The sequence below is a fragment of the Erythranthe guttata genome, chromosome 10, assembly GCF_056151865.1.
Source record: "Erythranthe guttata isolate IM_541 chromosome 10, IM_541, whole genome shotgun sequence".
In the NCBI taxonomy this organism is placed as follows: domain Eukaryota; kingdom Viridiplantae; phylum Streptophyta; class Magnoliopsida; order Lamiales; family Phrymaceae; genus Erythranthe; species Erythranthe guttata.
In genome coordinates this window covers 3,018,896-3,040,035 of record NC_142542.1, presented here as the reverse complement: position 1 = coordinate 3,040,035, position 21,140 = coordinate 3,018,896, and the positions used below count along the sequence as shown (strand labels likewise).

General features: G+C 34.3%; 1 protein-coding gene across 1 annotated transcript; it reads right to left on the bottom strand.

The window, feature by feature from the left end:
- Positions 1-1,683: 1,683 nt before the first annotated feature.
- FK (Ergosterol biosynthesis ERG4/ERG24 family) lies at positions 1,684-6,224 on the bottom strand. Its single transcript, XM_012984655.2, has 13 exons — positions 6,076-6,224; positions 5,827-5,944; positions 5,646-5,716; positions 5,432-5,488; positions 4,888-4,979; positions 3,960-4,007; positions 3,592-3,712; positions 3,458-3,504; positions 3,153-3,234; positions 2,525-2,601; positions 2,292-2,411; positions 2,104-2,178; positions 1,684-2,015 (listed from the first exon to the last, which is right to left on the bottom strand). Exons 1-13 carry the CDS (start codon positions 6,121-6,123, stop codon positions 1,862-1,864), a joined length of 1,110 nt encoding a protein of 369 aa, XP_012840109.1. The 5' UTR covers positions 6,124-6,224; the 3' UTR covers positions 1,684-1,861.
- Positions 6,225-21,140: the final 14,916 nt, after the last annotated feature.

The window sequence follows — 21,140 nt, the reverse complement described above, 5'->3', positions numbered from 1 at the left end:
GGTAAACACTAGTTTGAGATATGAAAAACTCATGTTTCGACGATTAATAATGCAATATTATAGCAAAATAAAAATTTAAAAGAAAAAGACAGGATTCATGCTAATTTTAATTTTATTAAATTAAATATCATACGTTTACTAAAATGCATAATGTATTTATCTAGTCCCTTTTTTTTCCGCGTACATTTTGGAAACATAAACAAGTAACATAACTTCTAAAATATCCTCTAACTTCCACAAACTCTAGATCTCTCTCAAACATTTTTCTACTTGAGATAAAAAAAAAAAATTATAAGTTGGAAACATGGTTATATCTGGGCCTACTTTTTATTTTTATTTTTTGTTTTGTTTTCGTTTCCAGAAATAAATAAGTCTTGGCGCAAAACGCACAAATCCACAACACAGAGGCTTCAGGCTAAGCCCAAGCCACTCAAGCCCATTGAAGACCCATGCGTAAAATAAAAATTAGTCGGTGTATTATTCATTCAGTCAGTATAGCATCTACAAAACCGTCAGACATTGAATATTAATCAAGTACGCTTCGCCGAGCTCAACTATAAAAATACAACGTCATTTCCAACAGTTGAAAGTAGTAGTTCCATGCAATAAATCTATAAGCTTTCAAGCTTCATTCTACACAAGATACCCGTCATCTAATATTTCATTTGTGTTGTACAAAATAAGATTTTCGGGTACATGAATCACGATGCAGCTCTGTTCAGTGGTCGGAAAATCGTCACGATTCACAATCAACCTCCATTTCCTTATATAATATTCCTATTTTTATACCAAAAAAAAATATAAAAGTGCTATAACGTAAATTAAAGTAACTAGTAGCAAAAAAAAAAAAAAAAAAAAAAAAACAGAAGGTTGAGATAAATAATACTCATGCATGTAGGTAGGTGATGAAATTTTATAAAATCTTGGGTAGTGATATTTTGTAGAGAGAGAAGAATTACGAGTCCCAATAAAATGAGTCGGGACTCGGTGTAGGTAGCGTTGATAAAGACAAGAGAGCTATATTAAAAGATTCATTGATTCAAGAGTTTCGACAAATGAGTCAGGTTCATCACTACACCATTCACATTATCCTTGCACTGCACATGTAAATTATTTTTATTTTTTTTTAAATAATTAAATTAACATACTGTAAATATCAAAAAAATTATTACTAATTACTACTGACATAAAAAGGCTGATTAAAAAGAACTGGGGGTGGGTTCCAGTTACAATTAAATTGCTAGTTATGATTTTTCTTTTTTCTTAAATATTAATTATTATTATAATGAAATTCGATTCCCCCACACGAATAGAGATGTCAGTGTCCCTTAAGGGATGACCTAGTAGTTGGAGTAAGTGAATTTTGTGTCAATTGACCAAAGTTCGAATATTCTTGTCAATTATCACTAGGTAGAGTTTGTCACACATAGTTAGCCTAGCGTGGTTTACGTTTCTCGTACGAAAATGTATGTTTACCCAGTGCACCTGCATAGTTCGTTGCAGATTAATTTATTAGTATTGAGGGCCACTTGCTAAATGTTTATGAATACTACATTATCATGACATGGTGGGGTTCATACTTTGACTTTTCATAAGAATTCAAGATTCAAAAATGTTTTCAACAAAATTACAACAAGTAACAAGAGTAGACAAGTCTACAATTATAGATGCAAACAATGAAAATTTCGAAAGAACAATTCGGATAAATTAGTGCAATTTCGATTGGGGTTCAAGATTCCACCAAAAGCCGCCTATCGTATGTTCATCTATCGAACTGCTACTACATTCCACTCCCGGAAAAAAAGAACCAAAAAAACAGAAAAAAAAAAACCGATGCACAACACCAAATATTGTTATCTTGTTAATAAACATAAGGAAGTATCCTCCAAGGAACCAATTTCCTGTACTCTGCCCATATTTCTTTGTACTTTTGCGCACATCGGGCTTCGTCTCTTCTCTCTCTCCATATTAGCAGAATGAAAAGGTATATAGGATAAAAATACGGAACTGGAGAACTGCATAAATACGTTATATGAAACATTAAAACCCAATTACTGCAGTGTTTCCAATAGTGTTGTAAAATATATAGTGCAGAAAAATTACCTTATCCCACAAGGTAAACTGAAGGATAGAGCAACCAACAAGTCTCCAAGATAGTTACTATGCCTAGCAATTCCCCTGAAATGGTAATAATTATCGAGTATTAATAAGTTAAATGAGCAGCATCGATTAATTTCAAATCCATTTTAACTCGTCTAACTCAAGAATCTAATCGAAAGATGACAACTTACCAATAACCCGAAGCAAGCAATTTTCCCCCGATGACCTTTGGAGGGCTACCCCATATTAGTGCTTTGGGGTTCTTTTTGAAAATATGCTTCTGCTTGTTAGCTCCTCTAAAGACTAGATAGCTTCTCAATCACAAAACAAGCAATGTGAGCCGATAATAAAATTTCCGCACGGGAAGAAAAGTAGATAGCATCCCGCACAATTGGTATAGTAAGAGACGAAAGTGAAATATTACCCAATTAGGAATGCAAGACAGTTTGCAATAATAGCAGCAGTTGTTAGCTCCACGTTGTTGTTTAGAAGCCACCAACCCTTGTCAAATATGGAGAGAGAAATAAATAACCCAATAACACGCACAAAGAAACATATGGTTTCTTATTAGTAACTACTCCAGCATCATAAATATGGCTTGAACCAGAGTTACGAGAACGATTGGTAATCACGAATGAACCTCACTGGCAAATGTAAATTGCAGGGCATGCAGCTCAGAATGAAATGGATAAAGGGTTCACCTTTCAAATAATGCACTAAATAAAGTGACAAATTGAGCAGTAGTCGCAAACTGCATTATGGAATTCAAAAGACTAAACAGAAATGATATATAGATTATATCCATCACATCAAGGAACGAGAACCGAATCATTATAAAATTATTTTCCTGGGAAATTAATTTTTGTTTATTATATATATTTGCCACATTGGTCATAATGTTCCGTGGAATATCTAGTCTTAGAAACTAGAAAATGATTTAGAAGCTGATTTTAGAAACAATAATTTAATTCAAAAGCTGTTTACATATTTCATACATACAAAGCCAATAATACCAAAACACTTCATTAAAGGAAAATGCATTTGTGGTATACCTGGATACTGAATGTGAAAGGAATCCAGACGAGATCTCCAAACACCAGCATGAACCCCAATCTCTCAGCAATTATATCCCATCTAAGAAGATGCCACGTCAATTCAGGTCAACAACTCGTTGGATGTGAATGAAATTCCAACAACTAAATCAAACTCAACTGAAAAAAAGAGGGGATATATTTGAACTTTTATGTAAACAAGGGAGACCCTTATTACTAATCTGAATAATAGGGAATATGAACCTGCAATATGAGAGAGTAAAGATACCACATAACGCAAAAAAATGTACATTTTTTCTACTTACGTGGAGGTCATGTACTCTTCATAAAAGAAGTAATCCAGAATGTATAGCTACATTGAGAAAAGAAAAAAAAAAATTCTAAAAAAACAAAAAAGAAACATCTTCGGAAATAAAACATGTGAATAGTATCAACTTACCACACAAAATATCTGGTAAAGAATCATTGATACGCTTAAGTTGACCTGTTGAATGCATTTCGCAAGAACAGAAAGATTTATAAGAAGCCATCCCATCATACCAGCTCTAACAAAGAAGAACCTACAGAAGAGATTGCACTAACGATAAGAAAATATGATAGCGCGAAAAAAATTACATCATATGATATATCATAGGATTCATCCTGGTGAGAATTTCCTGGAATAGCCGATAAAGTGAACGTAACAATCTGATAAAAATTACAGTAATTGATTTGTAACAAAATGAATGCAAATAATATCTTTTGATGAGTTATATTTGACGACTGTCTAAGGTAAAGGAATCCCAGTATCTCAGTCAGGAAACGTACTTCAGGTCGATTCCGATGAACTGAGGATTCAGCTGTATTCCGAACCACCTGTGAGATGACATTGTACAATATCAGCGTCGAAAGAGCAGATTAATGATTGATTTGACTTCAAAAAAATGTTTGGAGATATAACTTGCATAGGTGGACAAAAATACAAAATAACTTTGTACAAATGATCTGTTTTCTCCTTTTTCAATATTTTTCTTCAGGGGTAACTTCTCTTCATGCATAGAGGCGTATTAAGATTGTTCATAGCCCTACGTCAACAGTTATCTAAAGTATTATTCATTTAGACGGTAGACGGGCCTCTAGGAAGAAATCACAGTGTTGTTTGATTAGGAAAGGAAATTAATCGATAATCTTGTATTTGAAGTACTCCAATGGAACTATTCTATCATGCATATAGGCTAGAGAAGCATGAAGGTCAGGAAATCAATAAGCTCTACTTAATATGTCTACCCCTTGGGAAAAATTCTAATTGGGTTGCTTTAAGGATGACAACTTCAACACAAGAAAAAAAAGAAAAGATTATTTCCAGAGGGAGCCTACTTTTCTTGAAGGAAATCGAAAGGAAAACCTCAGATCGTAACTGGTTGATCAGCCAACCGTTGAAGTTTAGGAAAGAACTCCACGAGCTCTTAAAAATTTGATACAATAACCAATTAGTCACTTAAACACTACTTCACTACACTAATAATGTAGAAGCAATTTGGACTTCAGCAATCAAAAAGTAACCTAAAATCCAGTATAAACCTCAAACGGAAGTAGTGGGGGAAAGAAAAATACTTTCTTCAGGTTGTCAGCAAAATAGAAATATACAAAATTCTATTTCTATTTTGTATATTAAACATAATACATACAATAATCAAACATAATACATATGATACAATATCCAAATATATTCTCAGTCTAATACTACATTACCTACCAGTCATGGATTAAGTTTCCAGTAATGTGAGGTTTCAGAGAAGAACTCTGATCGCGGGATCTGCAGCCAGCGATGTAAAGAAGTAACGTCACCTGGAATTGACACACAAACTGAGAAACAAAAGCCAACACAATATAGCCATTGCAAGGTGATTATAACTTGTTATGAGGTAATGGCTATGAAAGACAATGAGACACTTAATATTCAATCTCTAGCATTTGTGATAGCGCTGCATAATTTCATGCACTTTCTTCGAGGATTGGTCATTCATATATCGATCCATCTATCTGTCATGTATGCTTACACTTGACTGTACATTATCTATAATATTAATTCCAACAACGGAAACAATTTTATTTCAGAGTCACTTTAATGTGACTTATTGAAGAACCATGTTAGCGGAGCGGATGCAATTCAACGAGTCTAATTAATATGTCAATAAGGTAACAAATTTAAAAAAAGTTTCGATCTTGTTTACTACGATGACTTAGTTATGCGCTTCCAAATGAAGAAAACGAAACAAGCAATCAAACCTTGAACTTACAAATAGACTGAATATAAGAGTAGTCGATAAAAGCTCAAATCCTCTGTCAGCAATTGCCTGCAGCGAGTACGAAGAAACGAATAGGTATCATGACTTAGGTTACTATCACTTTAAAAACGCACAAAAAATAACTACCTGTTATATCATCAAACACATTGGAGACGAGCAACTGAGTAAAAATCTATATAAAAAAATATATATATACAATACTCACAGTGGGTGATACAAGATCCATCCAACCGCCCACTCCAAGTAGAGAAATCAACAAGATAAGCAATAGCGAACCTTCAAAAAAAAAAAAGAAAACCGAAAAAATTGAAATCGAAAAATCCTGAAACGCCATCATTCGAACTAAAACTGCAAGCAAAAAGAGGGGTGGATGTTGCATTTCTGACCGTTGCAGCGGTAATGGAGGCGAGTGCCGTCGGATAAAGTCGCTCCGGGAACAACTCTTCCCGGTAAAATAGATCCGGCGATCGCCAAGTAAGTGAAAAACGCCATCAGCATAGCGACCTATTCCCCAAAGAAATTACACAGTAAAACTAGTCGTTACAATTAGAGAGAGATAAGGACATACACCAATCCATACACAGAGAGAGAGAGAGAGAGAGAGAGAGAGAGAGAGAGAGAGAGAGAGGACTGACCGAAGTCCATGACGGAGTGAAGGCGTGGAGAAGAGCGTTGAGATCCATCGCCAATCTCTCCGGCTTCCTTCTTTTTACTTCCCGGCGACTGATTTCAAGTGCCGCCTAGCTTCGCTGATCCAGTTTATCAAACAGCCTCCGCCTTTATTTTTTGTATATTATAAATATTTATTGGGTAAATTACACATACACCCCTGAGGTAAGGTTGAATTACGAAAAAAACCCACATGTTTGGGTAATTACAACTACCCTAAACTATGAATCTTCTTACATGTCCACCCTTGTGGTGTCAAATTCAACAGATTCTGTGGAATGTTCTCTAGTTTGTACTCTCAATAATATAATTTCTGATGAACCACAATCTGATATATACAAGCCAAAAAACGAATCTTATGATCATCTTGCTTCAAAATGTGGAGCTAGAATGGGATAAAACGGGTACAAACTTGAGAATATTCTATATAATTTAGAAAATTCCACTAAATTTGACATCGCAAAGGTGGACGTGTAAGAAGATTCATAGTTGAGGGGTGGTTGTAATTACCCAAATACGAGGGCGATTTTCATTATTTGACTTTACCTCATAGGATTGGCCGTAATTTACCCTATAATTATTTATTTTAGGCTGCTTTTGGGGTTTTTTTTTCACTTAATTTTCTATTTCTTTTATGTTCCAAATTTTGGTTTTTTTTTTTTTCGTTAAGTGTTCCAAATTATGTTGAATATACTAATGCTATCATATGGTATGGTAAGATCCACAAGTCTCAGTGTAAATGGACTGAACCAGCTCGATAAAAAGTCATATATGAATTTTTCGGACTTGGTTGTTCCAGAGCTCACGAATCAACTTGCAAGCTTTTTAATTTTTTTTAATTTTATTAAATTTAAATTATAGAAATAATATGAATCTAATAAATACATTAAAACTTAATTTCTAGTTCATTAATTTATAATAATATTAATATAAATCTCGAGATCGAGCTCAAAGTGTTGATTTCTAAATGTCTATCAAAGTCCACTCATCTGTTGAGACATATTACATGTTACGACATTAGGTGACGTAACATAATTGTTGTGTTGTCACAGTAATAAATCTACGAAAAGCAGAATAAAGAACACAACAATTTAATGTGGTTCGGATACAAATGTACCCTACATCCACGAGGACTTGCAAAACTAGTTCAGATTTAAGTGTACATTAATAGGACTTAATAAAACACTAAAGACTCCCTCTTTATGTGATACGCCGTTCTTGCACACGACTCGAACTTGTTGATAATCAAAGCAATTCCTCCTCCGCACTCTTGGACTTCCTCCAATGTTGAACTTCCTTCAAACGGCGGATCGACCTCTCCCGAGATCTTTTAAGCACTTCTCCCGAAACGCCGATCTTCTTTATGGCCTGGTAGAAGAAACCTGTTTTGTTGCCACACCTGCCGTGCAGACAGGGCTGCAGCACGGGCTGTACCCTTCAAAGCCTTTATGCTGGGATTTTTCTTATTAAAGCTCCATGTGACTCATATGAGGTTGAGGGCCTTATATAGGCACGAAATCCACCACCCTAAACCTAACTTGAGCCCTAAGAAATCGATTAACTAGGTAATAGAATCCTAGTCGATTTCTACTTCTATTCTAGATAAATACAAAAGATTCCTAACTAGAATACAATACATGGAAATAAATCTAAGTCCTAATAACAATATTACAAAAATAGGACTCTAATTAATTCCAAAATAAACATGGAAAACAAATCTTTGCCAATCTTTAATTTCCACGTATGGCGGATTTCTTCAATCTTCACTAACGGAAATTTGGTGCCAACAATCTCCCCCTTTGGCATAGATTGGTTAGAATCCATGTTTAACAAGAACTCCCCCTGCAGATGAGATTTACTCCCCCTGCAACAAAGATATCACTTTTCTTCACCCGTATTGGTCTTCTATCAGAGTGTCCCATCACGGGGCACGTTACAACGCAGCGGAATTGGGTGAATGCCGTGACAGACTTCTGTCTCAACCTTCCTTGTGAACACACGTCATCCAATAGGCAAAGCAAACAAATCAAAACCCAAAATCGGACACTAAGTATATCTAGTGACCCGCTCTGATACCAATTGTTGATTTCTAAATGCCTATCAAAGTCCACTCATCTGTTGAGACAGACTACATGTTACGACATTAGGTGACGTAACAGAATTGTTGTGTTGTCACAGTAATAAATCTACGAAAAGCAGAATAAAGAACACAACAATTTAATGTGGTTCGGATACAAATGTACCCTACATCCACGAGGACTTGCAAAACTAGTTCAGATTTAAGTGTACATTAATAGGACTTAATAAAACACTAAAGACTCCCTCTTTATATGATACGCCGTTCTTGCACACGACTCGAACTTGTAGATAATCAAAGCAATTCCTCCTCCGCACTCTTGGACTTCCTCCAATGTTGAACTTCCTTCAAAAGGCGGATCGACCTCTCCCGAGATCTTTTAAGCACTTCTCCCGAAACGTCGATCTTCTTTATGGCCTGGTAGAAGAAACCTGTTCTGTTGCCACACCTGCCGTGCAGACAGGGCTGCAGCACGGGCTGCACCCTTCAAAGCCTTTATGCTGGGATTTTTCTTATTAAAGCTCCATGGGACTCATATGAGGTTGAGGGCCTTATATAGGCACGAAATCCACCACCATAAACCTAACTTGAGCCCTAAGAAATCGATTAACTAGGTAATATAATCCTAGTCGATTTCTACTTCTATTCTAGATAAATACAAAAGATTCTTAACTAGAATACAATACATGGAAATAAATCTAAGTCCTAATAACAATATTACAAAAATAGGACTCTAATTAATTCCAAAATAAACATGGAAAACAAATCTTTGCCAATCTTTAATTTCCACGTATGACGGATTTCTTCAATCTTCACTAACGGAAATTTGGTGCCAACACAAAATATAGAAGCTGGAACTTGTCAAGCTCACCAAATATGTCTGGCTCAGATAGAATTCGACTCGTTTACGCTCCTAGCTTTGCAAAACTATATTTGCATTAATTGCAATTATGTCGTATAAAGTAGGGTATGCATGGAGAATCCAGTTATCAAAAGGTTATGGGGATCACTATTTCAAATCCCAACTTTTGCTTACTTGAATACCAAAAAAATAAAAAATAAATAATTAATTGTAAATTACTTTAATACCCTTAATGAAATTAAAACTAAAAAAATATTACAAATACTATTTTTCTTTCTTAAATACCAAATAATCAAAAACTCAAAAAACCATTTCCCTCCTTCTCCACCTCCTTCTTCTCCCTCCCCAAAAACCCTTCTAAAAAATCTTCCTCACAACAAACCCTTCTAAGAAATCTCACAACAAACCCTTCTAAAAAATATCAAAACTAAAGAAATTAAAACCTCACAAAACGTATAAAATTGAGTTATAAGACAATAATATGGTAGTATATATGAAAGGAGAACACATTAAGGTAAGTATCGATGTCTTTTTTGAGCTTCGAAGTCGATTTTGAAGTTTTTTTTTTTTGAAATCCGTCGGCAATTTTCGACACATACAGGTCGATTTTTTGGTCAATTTTCGACACCAACGTGTCGAAAAAGAAAAAAAAAAAAAAAAACCAAATTTCGACACCTACCTGTCGAAAATTGTCCAAATTTCGACAGGTATGTGTCGAAAAAATACTGTTGGTAAAAAAAAAAAAAAAAAAAAAAAAATTTCGACACCTACCTGTCGAAAATTGTCCAAATTTCGACAGGTAGGTGTCGAAATTTGGTTTTTTTTTTTTTTTTTTTTTTTTTTTTTTTTTTTCTTTTTCGACACGTTGGTGTCGAAAATTGACCAAAAATCGACCTGTATGTGTCGAAAATTGCCGACGGGTTTCAAAAAAAAAAACTTCAAAATCGACTTCGAAGCTCAAAAAAGACATCGATACTTACCTTAATGGCTTCTCTTTCCACATATACTACCATATTATTGTCTTATAACTCCATTTTATAAGTTTTGTGAGGTTTTGATTTTTTGAATTTGGAGATGTTTTGGAGGATTTAAGAAGATGAAAAAGATAGGGTTTAATTGGGTTGTCGCGGCAGTTACGAGCACGTACGGTGGCGTTCGGCGGCGGCGGCGTCGGCGGCGGCGGCGGCGGTCAGGGTTGGAGAGGAGAAGAAATGGTGGAGGTTTTTTTTTTTAACAACAAAGGGTTTTTTTCTTTTTTTTTTATTTGGTTTTTGAATAGGTAATTTCTAATAAAATTTGATATAATTGATATTTTGTATGAAAGGGTGTTTTTGTAATTTTCTTTTTATTTTGGTTTTAAAGTAAGAAAAAACTTATAAATATGTACTCAATTGTGGTTTTCAACTAGGTAGTATTCAACTAAGCAAAAATTAGTATTCAAAATAGTTGCCCCCAAAGGTTATTAGGGTGTAGACTTGGCCAACCCTTTGTCACATAAGCTTGACGATTATTGATTTTTATTTAAAAAATGCAGCTCCGCCAACTTTTCTGTATAAATAATTATCTATAATTTAACATAATTAAATAATATATAAATAAGTTCCAAATTAAATGAATAGTTGTAGATAATTATACATTACAATTTTAAACATATGTTTTAAATTCAGGTCATATCCACTAATTAATAAATCTAAATAATTATTTTTATATTAATGTAAAGTAATATTTCTTAAGCATATAATAAGTTTTAGGTGACATTCTTATAGTAATATTTAACTTGTGCAAATATATTTAACATTCATATAAAGGGTTGGACCCGAACAGTTCGCCTGGCGGAGACGGTTTTATTGAGCATTTCTATGTCGCATGCTGGGATATTATTAAAGTCTAACTAATCGACTTTTTTCGAGGGGATCACGTTTTCTGAAAGAGATGAATTGAATTTAACCACTTTGGTTTTAATTCCTAAGATTGAGAATGCTTGGACCGTTGGTGACTATAGGTCAATAAGTCTCGGTAATTTTTTCGGAAAACTCTTGGCTAAAATCCTTGCTACTAGATTGAGAAAAATTCTTCCGTTTTTATAATTTCAGAGGAGCAAGCAGGCTTTGTCAAAGGCCGTAATATTTATGTCGCACATAGTCATGGCTCAACAATTGACGCGTGATATTAATCGAAAGTGTAAGGAAGGCAATGTCATTTTTAAATTGGACATGGCAAAAGCATATGATCGACTAGAGTGGCGTTTCCTTCTTCGGGCAATGCGTGCTTTTGGCTTCTCTCATGCAGCATGTGATTTAATTTACAGAAATATATGCAATATATGGTACTCCTTTCGCATTAATGGGGAAATGGTCGGCAATTTTAAATCTTCTCGTGGGGTTCGTCAAGAGGTTCCAATCTCGCCTCTCTTATTTATTCTCGCCCAACAGATATTAACGTTCAACGTTAATAGAAAAATTGAGTCGAAGGAAATTTCACCGTACAAGGTTGGTCATAATGAGCTCTCGGTTTCACACCTCCTGTATGCGAATGACATCCTCATATTTACGAATGGAGGGCGCCACGCCGTACAACGGCTAATGGAGATTTTTCATTCGTATGAGAGGTCTTCAGTGCAGCTTGTTAATGTGGTTAAAAGCCATCTATATGTGGGTAAATGGGCAGAAGTGAAGAGTAGCAATATTGAGCAAGTTACAGGGATTCGTCGGAAAACCCTCCCTCTCAAGTATCTTGGGGTTTCCATTTAATTTATTCAGGTAGGACTAAGGCGAAATTTTTTGAATATCTCGTCACCTAGATTCGAGGTAACCTTCAAGGTTGGAAAGGAAAATTTATTTCTTTAGCTGGTAAAATTACGCTCCTCAAGGTGGTTTTGAGTAGCATCCCGATTTACTCGTTGGCTTGTTCGAAGGTGCCTGTATCGGTTATTAAACGACTAGAACAATTAATGGCTGCCTTTTTGTGGAATTCTAACGGTGAATCGAGGACTCATTGGGGGAAATGGCAAACTGGGGGTTTGGGTATTCGGCCCCTTAAACAGGTGATGTGGTGTTTGCATGGGAAGCTTCTGTGGTAAGTTATGCAAGGAATGTCTTTATGGGCGAAGTTCGCCGATGCCAAGTATTGCGATAAACGTCGGAACATTACCAGGAAATCGGCCTCGCCTTTATGGGATGTCAATAAATAGTCATACTGAGTCTCTTGCCGAGTGTACCCAGTGGATTGTGGGCTCGGGAGATATAAGATTTTGGGCTGATAATTAGGTAGGTGAAGTGCTTGTCGGGCTTCTTCCAAGTGATCACACTTTATCTGTTGCAACCGCCATGCAACATCTTTCGGGATATTTTACATTAATTCCTCCTTCTTGCATGATTCTGTAAGGAAAGTTACTTTGGATCTTAGCAAGCCGGATCGGTCTTACACAATCTTAGGATTTCTTGACTAAAGAGTATTGGAGGCATATTAGGGTTTTGGGTACGACTAGAGGTGTGGTTAGATCGCATATGGCTTCAGTTTTTGCCACACAAGACGGGTGAATTCATGTAGAAATTGATGCATCACGCGCTCCCCATTGATCAACGAATTATCTCTAGATCTGTAAAACTCATCAACAAGAAGACGTCCAGCATCTCTTTTTCCAATCTGAAGTGGCGGGGCAAGTCTGGCAGCACTTTAGCTCGCTATTTCACCTCCCATCGCATTTTACGTCCGCGAAGCATGCTCTTGCTGTTTGGGTCCCCAAACCACAAATGCAATCGCAGTACACAGTGGTTGGAACCTCTACTGTGTGTCATATTCTTCGTGAGTTGTGGGTGGCTCGAAGCAAAGTAATTTATGACGGGGGAGTGATGCGTAGAGAAAATATTATTCGTTGAGTGTTTTCTCACATTCAGCACTTGGTCATCAATCATGTTCCTCGGCAGCCGTCTACGAAGCTTCAAAGTCTCCAACTCAGGGCCGGTCCGGCGTATTCGGGGGCTCGGGGCGAGAATATAATTGTTCGATAGTTCGAGGGCAACGTCGGAATTCTTTTTCCGCATCTTAAGCTTAATGAAATAATATAAATAATTATTTATTAACAGAAACCTCATAAATAAAAGTCTGAATATATTCATGTCTAGATAAAAAACTTTTGTGTAAGCAAATGTTAGAATAAAAAAAAGGGTCTTTACAAATAAGCCCCTCAATGGGTACTTATTCATAAAGAGATCCAGACAATAAACTTATTTACAAAAAAAGTCCACACATGGTCCAGATTTTTGTAAGAGACTAAAATAGCCCCTCATACTTTAATATGCTCAAATTTCATGAATAAAAGATGAATAAAAGCAATATTGAATAAAAGATGAATAAAAGCAATATGCTCAATTTGTCCCCAAATTTCACAAATTGTTCAATTGATACCCAAAACACATTTTTATGGACAATTTCGTTCACCGCCGGTCTCGGCGTTGACTTTTTTTTTTTCCTGAGTTTTCGGCCACCGGTTTCCGGCGTTTACCGGCGGCCAACGCCGGTCTCCGGGGTTTACTTTTTCGATTTTTCTTTCTTTCTGTAACATCTTTTTTTTCAACAACAATATTGTTGTGATTGACAGTAATATTAACTATATTATTGTTAAACACAGTAAAATTAACTATACTACAGTTTAACACAGTAATATTGCTATATTAATCTCTAGCACAGTAATATTAACACAACAAAATTCATTATTATTGTGTAATAGAGTAATATTACTATGTTGACTGTTCAACAAATGTAAACATAATAAAAAGCCAAAAGAATTAATATTACTGTGAGTGACAGTAATATTACTATAACAACAGCAATATTACCGTCAACCACAGTAATATTACAATAATAGATAGTAATATTACCACGTTACTCCGTGAATAACTCAAACAAACAAAAAAACCCAAACAAAATAATAATATTGATGTGGTTGACAACAATATTACTATAACAACAGTAATATTACCGTCAACCACAGTAATATTACAAAAATAGACAGTAATATTATTACGTTACTCCGTGAGTAACTCAAACAAAACAAAAAACCCAAAAAATAATAATATTGATGTGATTGACAATAATATTATTGTGTTTACAATTATTTTACTGCCAACGACAGTAATATAATTGCATTGACTTGTCAATAAATCAAAAAAAAATTAAAAAAAAAAATAACAAAAAAAAAATAATAATAAAATTACGATAATTTACTGTCAACGACAAAACAATTACATAAATGTATTGTCAACGGCAGACAATTACGTTAATGTACTGTCATTTACAGTATAATTACATTAATTTACTGTCAGTGACAGCACAATTACAGTCAACATTTAGCGGCGAACGTAAAAAACACTAAAAAAAATTGACGCCGGAATCCGGCGGCGGGAAAAAACAGATAACAAAAAAAAAAAAAGTCAACGCTGGAGACCGGCGGCGGAAAAAAAGAATCGAAAAGTAAACTCCGGAATCCGGCGGCAAAAAAAAATATTTTTGAAAAAATAAGTCAAAATTGGATTTTTGTGGTCAAAATTGATTAAATTGGGGTTACAATTAAGAATTAGGTGTAAATGGTTGGGGGTATATCTCTTTCACCAATAAGCCCATTCCTTTAATATTTATTATAAATAAATGAAACATTCATGTATATGTGAATATTACCCCAACCATTTATACCCAATTCTTAATTGTAATCCCAATTTAACCAATTTTGTCCACAAAAATCCAATTTTGACCACAATAAAAATATTTTGACCTTTTTTTTTTCAAATTTTTTTTTGCCGATGGAATCCGGCGTTGACTTTTTTTTTTTTTTCTCTTCCGGATTTTTTTCGCAGGTTTCTGGCGTTGACTTTTTTTAGTGTTTTGTTAAGTTTTTCTTTTCTTTTTTCTTTTCTTTTTTTTTTTTTGTTTTGTTTGTTTTTTTTTACGTCCGCCGCTAAACGTTGACCGTAATTGTGCTGTCACTGACAATAAATTAACGTAATTATACTGTCAATGACAGTTAATTAACGTAATTGTACTGCCGTTGACAATACATTTATGTAATTGTTCTGCCGTTGACAGTAAATTAACGTAATATTATTATTTTTTTGTTTTTTGTTATTTTTTTTTATTTTGTTTGATTTGTTGACAAGTCAACGTAATTATATTACTGTCGTTGACAGTAAAATAATTGTAAACACAATAATATTACTTTCAACAACATCAATATTATTATTTTTTTGGGTTTTTTGTTTTGTTTGAGTTATTCACGGAGTAACGTAATAATATTATTGTCTATTATTGTAAGGCTGCGGCTATATGCAAGACTAATTCCACTTGTGCAAGACCAAATTAAAATTTTTAATGTATAAATACTATATTACCCTTATTTATTAAAAAAAATAGAAAATTTCAATTGTGCAAGACCAAAAACTCAAAAACACAAAAAACCCTATCACAAGACCACAAAACCAATTCTCATCTTCTCCATCTTCCAAAACCCACAAGACCTTTCTCCTTCCTCCTCCATAAACCCACAAAACCTAGACATTCAAAATCGTCAAAACTTAACAAATCTCACAAAGATGGCAAGTATGGAGTCAGAAGACATCAAAATAGAAAATTCTACAATGGAAGAACCCAAGAAGGTATGCATTTATGGATTTTTTTAGCTAAAATATCGATTTTCCAAAAAAAATCTCGCGCCAACGAATTCGACATGTACAGGTCGAATTTTACAGGTAAAAATCGACATTTAGATGTCGATTTTGAGGTATAAAATTCGACATTTGAATTTGTGCTATAAATTCGACATGTCAATGTCGATTTTTACCTATGAAATTCGACGCTTAAGTGTCGATTTGTAGCATAGTTTTTCGACACCTTGGTGTCGATTTTTACCAGTTTCAAATTTAATATGTTTTTCCTCCTTTTTTTTGGCAGATTTAGGTCATGTGCGTGGCGGGGCTGGCGGCGGCGGCGATCGACGGTGGAGCTTGGGTGGCGGAGCTTGACCGGCGGAGAAGGTGGGGGTAGGTAGGGGGGGGGGGGGGGGGGGGGGGGGGGGCTGTTTGTCTTCTATGTTTTCTTTTTTTGTTTTTTTTTTCTCATTATTTGTATTTGGTCTTGCATGAGAAAAAAATAACCAATTTAATTTATGGGCGTATTTGTCATTTCATCTTAATTAAATAGAATCTTTTGGAATCTTTCTTTAATTTGGTCTTGCACAAGTGGAATGAGTATTGCATATAGCCGCAGCCTTATTGTAATATTACTGTAAACACAATAATATTACTGTGGTTGACGATAATATTACCGTTGTTATAGTAATATTGCTGTTAACCACATCAATATTATTATTTTGTTTGGATTTTTTTATTTGTTTGAGTTTTTCACGGAGTAATGTAATAATATTACTGCTGTTGACGGTAATATTACTGTTGTTATAATAATATTACTGTCACTCACAGTAATATTAATTCTTTTGGCTTTTTATTATGTTTACATTTGTTGAACGGTCAACATAGTAATATTACTCTATTACACAATAATAATGAGTTTTGTTGTGTTAATATTACCGTGCTAGAGATTAATATAGCAATATTACTGTGTTAAACTGTAGTTTAGTTAATTTTACTGTGTTTAACATCAATATAGTTAATATTACTGTCAATCACAACAATATTGCTGTTTAAACGAATATATATATATATATATATATATATATATATATATACACTATTTTGAGTGAGAATGCTAATAGGCGCCGGAGTATTCTAGAGATACTCAAACCATCTCCACGTGAAAGAAAAATATTTTGAGCCATTAAGTTCTAAAACACTAAAGAATGCCGTTACAGATCCATTAAGGCTTTTAGGATGTTGCAGTGTTTCAGATTTTTCTCCAAATCTGACGGATTTTGGATTGGGTGACGGTGAGGGGAGAATTAGATGAAGTTGAAGTAAGTCTGCCAACAAACCGTTTTGGAAACAGGAAATTAGTGTTTTTAAGAAAATTTTGAATATTGCAAATTGATCGAAATATTTCAATTATTTTATAGGGTGTTTTGCAAAAACCACCCCCGTGTAATCTTCAATAGCTGAAAAACCTCTCGTGTGAAAAATATTAGCAAAAAACCCATGTGAAAAATAGTCAAAGCCAAAAAAGACCCTATGAACTTGATGTGTTATACACTCGCGCTTTGTGCGACTGGCCTTCTGATTTTGGAACTAGAAAAACCTACTAAATGCCCTTGAAATCTTTTTTTTTTTAATTTATATATTTATCCATAATTTTTCATAATGAAGTTTTCAGAATTTTCAATTAAATCCCTAATAATTTCAGAAAAGCCCTCTCTCCAAATTGCATAGGACCAAATTGCAATTTTCATAATTTCTCAAAACCTCATCCTCTTTCTCCATCTCTTTCTTCAGATCTGTTGCTCGCCAAGAAAAAATAAAAAGAAGGAAACAATATCCAGCAGTTCAAAACAACCCGTTTGCAAAAGAAGAAAAACCAACAAAAGTTGCACTTCACGATGGAACCTTGTGTGTATGAGAGAGAAGGAGAGAGAGAGAGAGAGAGAGAGGGCCCGATCCGCCATGGATGATTCATCCGGCCCGGATGATGCCGCCTCCAAAATCTTGATTCAAAAGAAATCTGGAAGAACCCATCAAACATAAAGCATAATTTTTTTTTGGATGGAAAGGCAGGTGGTGCGGCCGTGGCGGTGAGGTGGTGGTGATGCGGCGGCGGAGGGCTCGATGGAAGAATTTCGGGTTGAGGGAGGAGATGATGGTCGTGGGTGATAATTTTTCTTCTTTTTCTTTCTTTTTCTTTTTGGATTTCTTCTAATTATATTCATTTTGCATTTTTATTTATTTATAATTGAAACATAAATTATTAAAATATTAGGGTTAATTTAGTCATTTCCTATAAGTCAACTGTTAATTTCGAAATAATAGTCGGTGTGCTTTGTCAAAAATAATATAGGGGGGTCTACGCTAATATTTTTAACATGAGGGTTTTTTTAGCCATTCCAAATTACACAGGGGGTTCTATGCAATTAGCTCATTATTTATATGTAAAGTCAATTCGATGTATGTCTATTTGCAAAAGAATCCCAAAGGACATTAGGACATTTCATGTATAAAAACGGGATAATTACAGTTTTGATCCCTATAGTTATCACCTAAAACGACTTTAGTCATCAAATATGTGTCGCCACGAATTTAGTTCTCAACTTTACCACTTAAATCTCCCATTTCCTTCACCAACTTCCGCTGCCTTCCACCATCTCTCCAGCACATCTTTTAAAACAATAACATGAAAATCAGCCTGGGCAAAACCAGAAAAAGGAAAAAAAAAATGGCGCTCATTGATCCTCACTCCAACACAGACCATACTTCAATCTTGCAAACCCAGTGGCAAAATAAAGGGAAAAAACCACCACCACCAGGGCAAGAATGTAAACGCGACGCTGAAATAAAAACCACTAAAGCTCCTACTCATCTTTTATGCTACAACAAACAATTTGAGATGAAATCAAAACTATAACTTGCAAAATTACCAAATTCAAAGTTTAGAGATTGCAACTTGGAGAAATTTACCAAAATCAAAGTTTATTAATGCACGATCGTGATGTTCCACTCCACAAACATTTCAAAATTTGTGAAATTAGGGTAGATCGATTTGAGGATTAGAAAGTATAATTTAAGGGTTGGATTTTTGTTGAAATGGCATAAGAGAAAATTAGGGATTCGGAGGATAAAAAATTGGGGAAGCTGCCAAATGGACTGGGTTGTGTTCTAGCTGGAGTTTTGATTGTCATTTGGATATCATGTGAGGCGCACGTGATATTTTCGTCCAAGTTAACTGAAAAAGTTGCTGGCCGAACTAAAAGTGCCAAAATGTGGTAAGAATGAGGACTAATTTCGTGAACTTCAAAGTTTGAGGATTAAAATCGTTTAGTGTAAATATACCTAAAAAACACACCCCTAGTCGCACAAAACGCGCTTGCAACACTCTATAAGTTGGCAGGGACTATTGATTTTGACTAATTTTCATAAGGGGTTCATTGTTAATCTTTTAACACAAGGGTTTTTTCCATCAATTCAATGTTATATAGGGGCGATTTTTGCAAAAAAAAAACTCGTGTTTAAATGGTAAGCGTAATTCATATGTCATAAAAATTAGAGTTGTGTGTATTAATAAATAATGTGTAAGTGATGAGTTTATTTACAAAACAAGAAACTTGAACAAACCGTTTTTAATTAGGGATTATTTTAGGGACCCCCATATGGAAAATATTTGGAACTAACCACCAAGGATATTACATCCTGGTGCATACCCCCTCCATTTTGATATTAATTTGGGATACCCCCTCACAACTTTTAAGTACCTAAAATGCCCTTTTAAAATAAGTTTTAAACCCTAGCCAACTCATAGCCGTCTCTCTCTTCCTTTCTCAACTCTCATATCCAAATCCAACCCCCATACGTCTCCAACCGGCAATGTTTCTTCTTGGAGTCATATCCCTCTCTCCGGTGGTCGGAGTATGTGGTTTAACTACCGTTAGATTTCTCTCATCGAGCTCTTTCTTTTGGTGGTGGTTTCATACAATTTAGATATTTGGATCTAATTCTGTAATCTTTTTACAGTCGGCGCATATTTCAATGACGGTGGGTCTGGCATGAGGTGTAATTTGTGTTCCGGTAGTCGGAATTTGACGGCTACCCACTGTTGGATTCATTTCATCGAGATCTATATTTTGATGGCAATTTCGTTTATTTTTTTATTGTCAGATTTATTTGTGTAATTTTTTTCATTACGAGCGCGAAACGTTGGGTGGTTAGCGGCAACAAGGGTTTTCGTAGGAGGCACTTGGGTGAGGAGTCATTAGAGTTTGGTCTTAAATTTGTAGCATTTCGCAACTATGACCTATCTTTCCCTATATATCTCTCGATCTCGTAGTGTTTGTCGATTTTGTATAGTTTTGACGTTTCTTCAATTATGTTAATTTACACTAAAATAATTTTTTTTTTGTTTTGATTTTGCAATTGCACCTTAATGCTCATTGATCATCTCCTTGAAGGAGTCAAAAAAGTTAGTTGAAGTTGTAGACGAATTTGATGATTTTGACATTTGCTTCAAGTTATAGTGTTTTACAGACTGTGTACATTACTACACATTATTATATACTAGTATTTTTCTCCGTGCGATGCACATAATATTATTTCAAAAGTGAGAAAAAAATCAATTTAATACATAATACGGAAATATAGTACACTACCATAGTAAAATTTAATAATGTAGTATTATTCATATTTTATATAACATTAGTTTTTTTAAATCTTACATATAAATATTTATAATCCAAATAAATAGATTAAGATTTAACAAATCAAATTTCTACCTTCATCTCTTAAGATTTGAGATATATTGATGAAAAATAGGAGATTAATAATTGTTGAAAATTATAGTTAGAAAATTAGTATAGAAAAAATATTAAAAATAAATATTTAGAGAAGTACCACCAGGGTGGGATTTTTCACGGGTTAGATTTAATTTTGAGAATTGTTAAAAATTATAGTTAGAAATTAGTAAGGAAAAAATATTAAAAATAAGTAATTACAGAAATACCATTAGAGTGTTTTTAGGTTGCCTAGCGTTTCTTTCTTTTATATATAAGACTACTAATAACATATATTACATGTAGTAACATATGCATGTAATTGTGTATTTCGACTTGTATTTTTTGGTTATTAATTAATTTATAATATAATTATTTTAATTGTGAACTTTTGTTGTTGGTGTTTATGAATTATTTTTGTATAAGCGTTGATATTCGTGTTTGTACATAATTGGTCAACTAAAAAATTAGGATAAAAAGAAAGAACATTACTACGGATGACTATGGTTTACTACAATTACATGTAGTTCTTCTTAATACAGTAAACATATCGATTTGAAAAAAATTAAAAAGAAATTATATAAAAAAAAGATATACATATAAAAATAACAAAATAAAAACAGGTGTTTATAAAAATAAAATAAAACATCAGCGAAAGTACTAAATGTAGGACCAGAGTTGC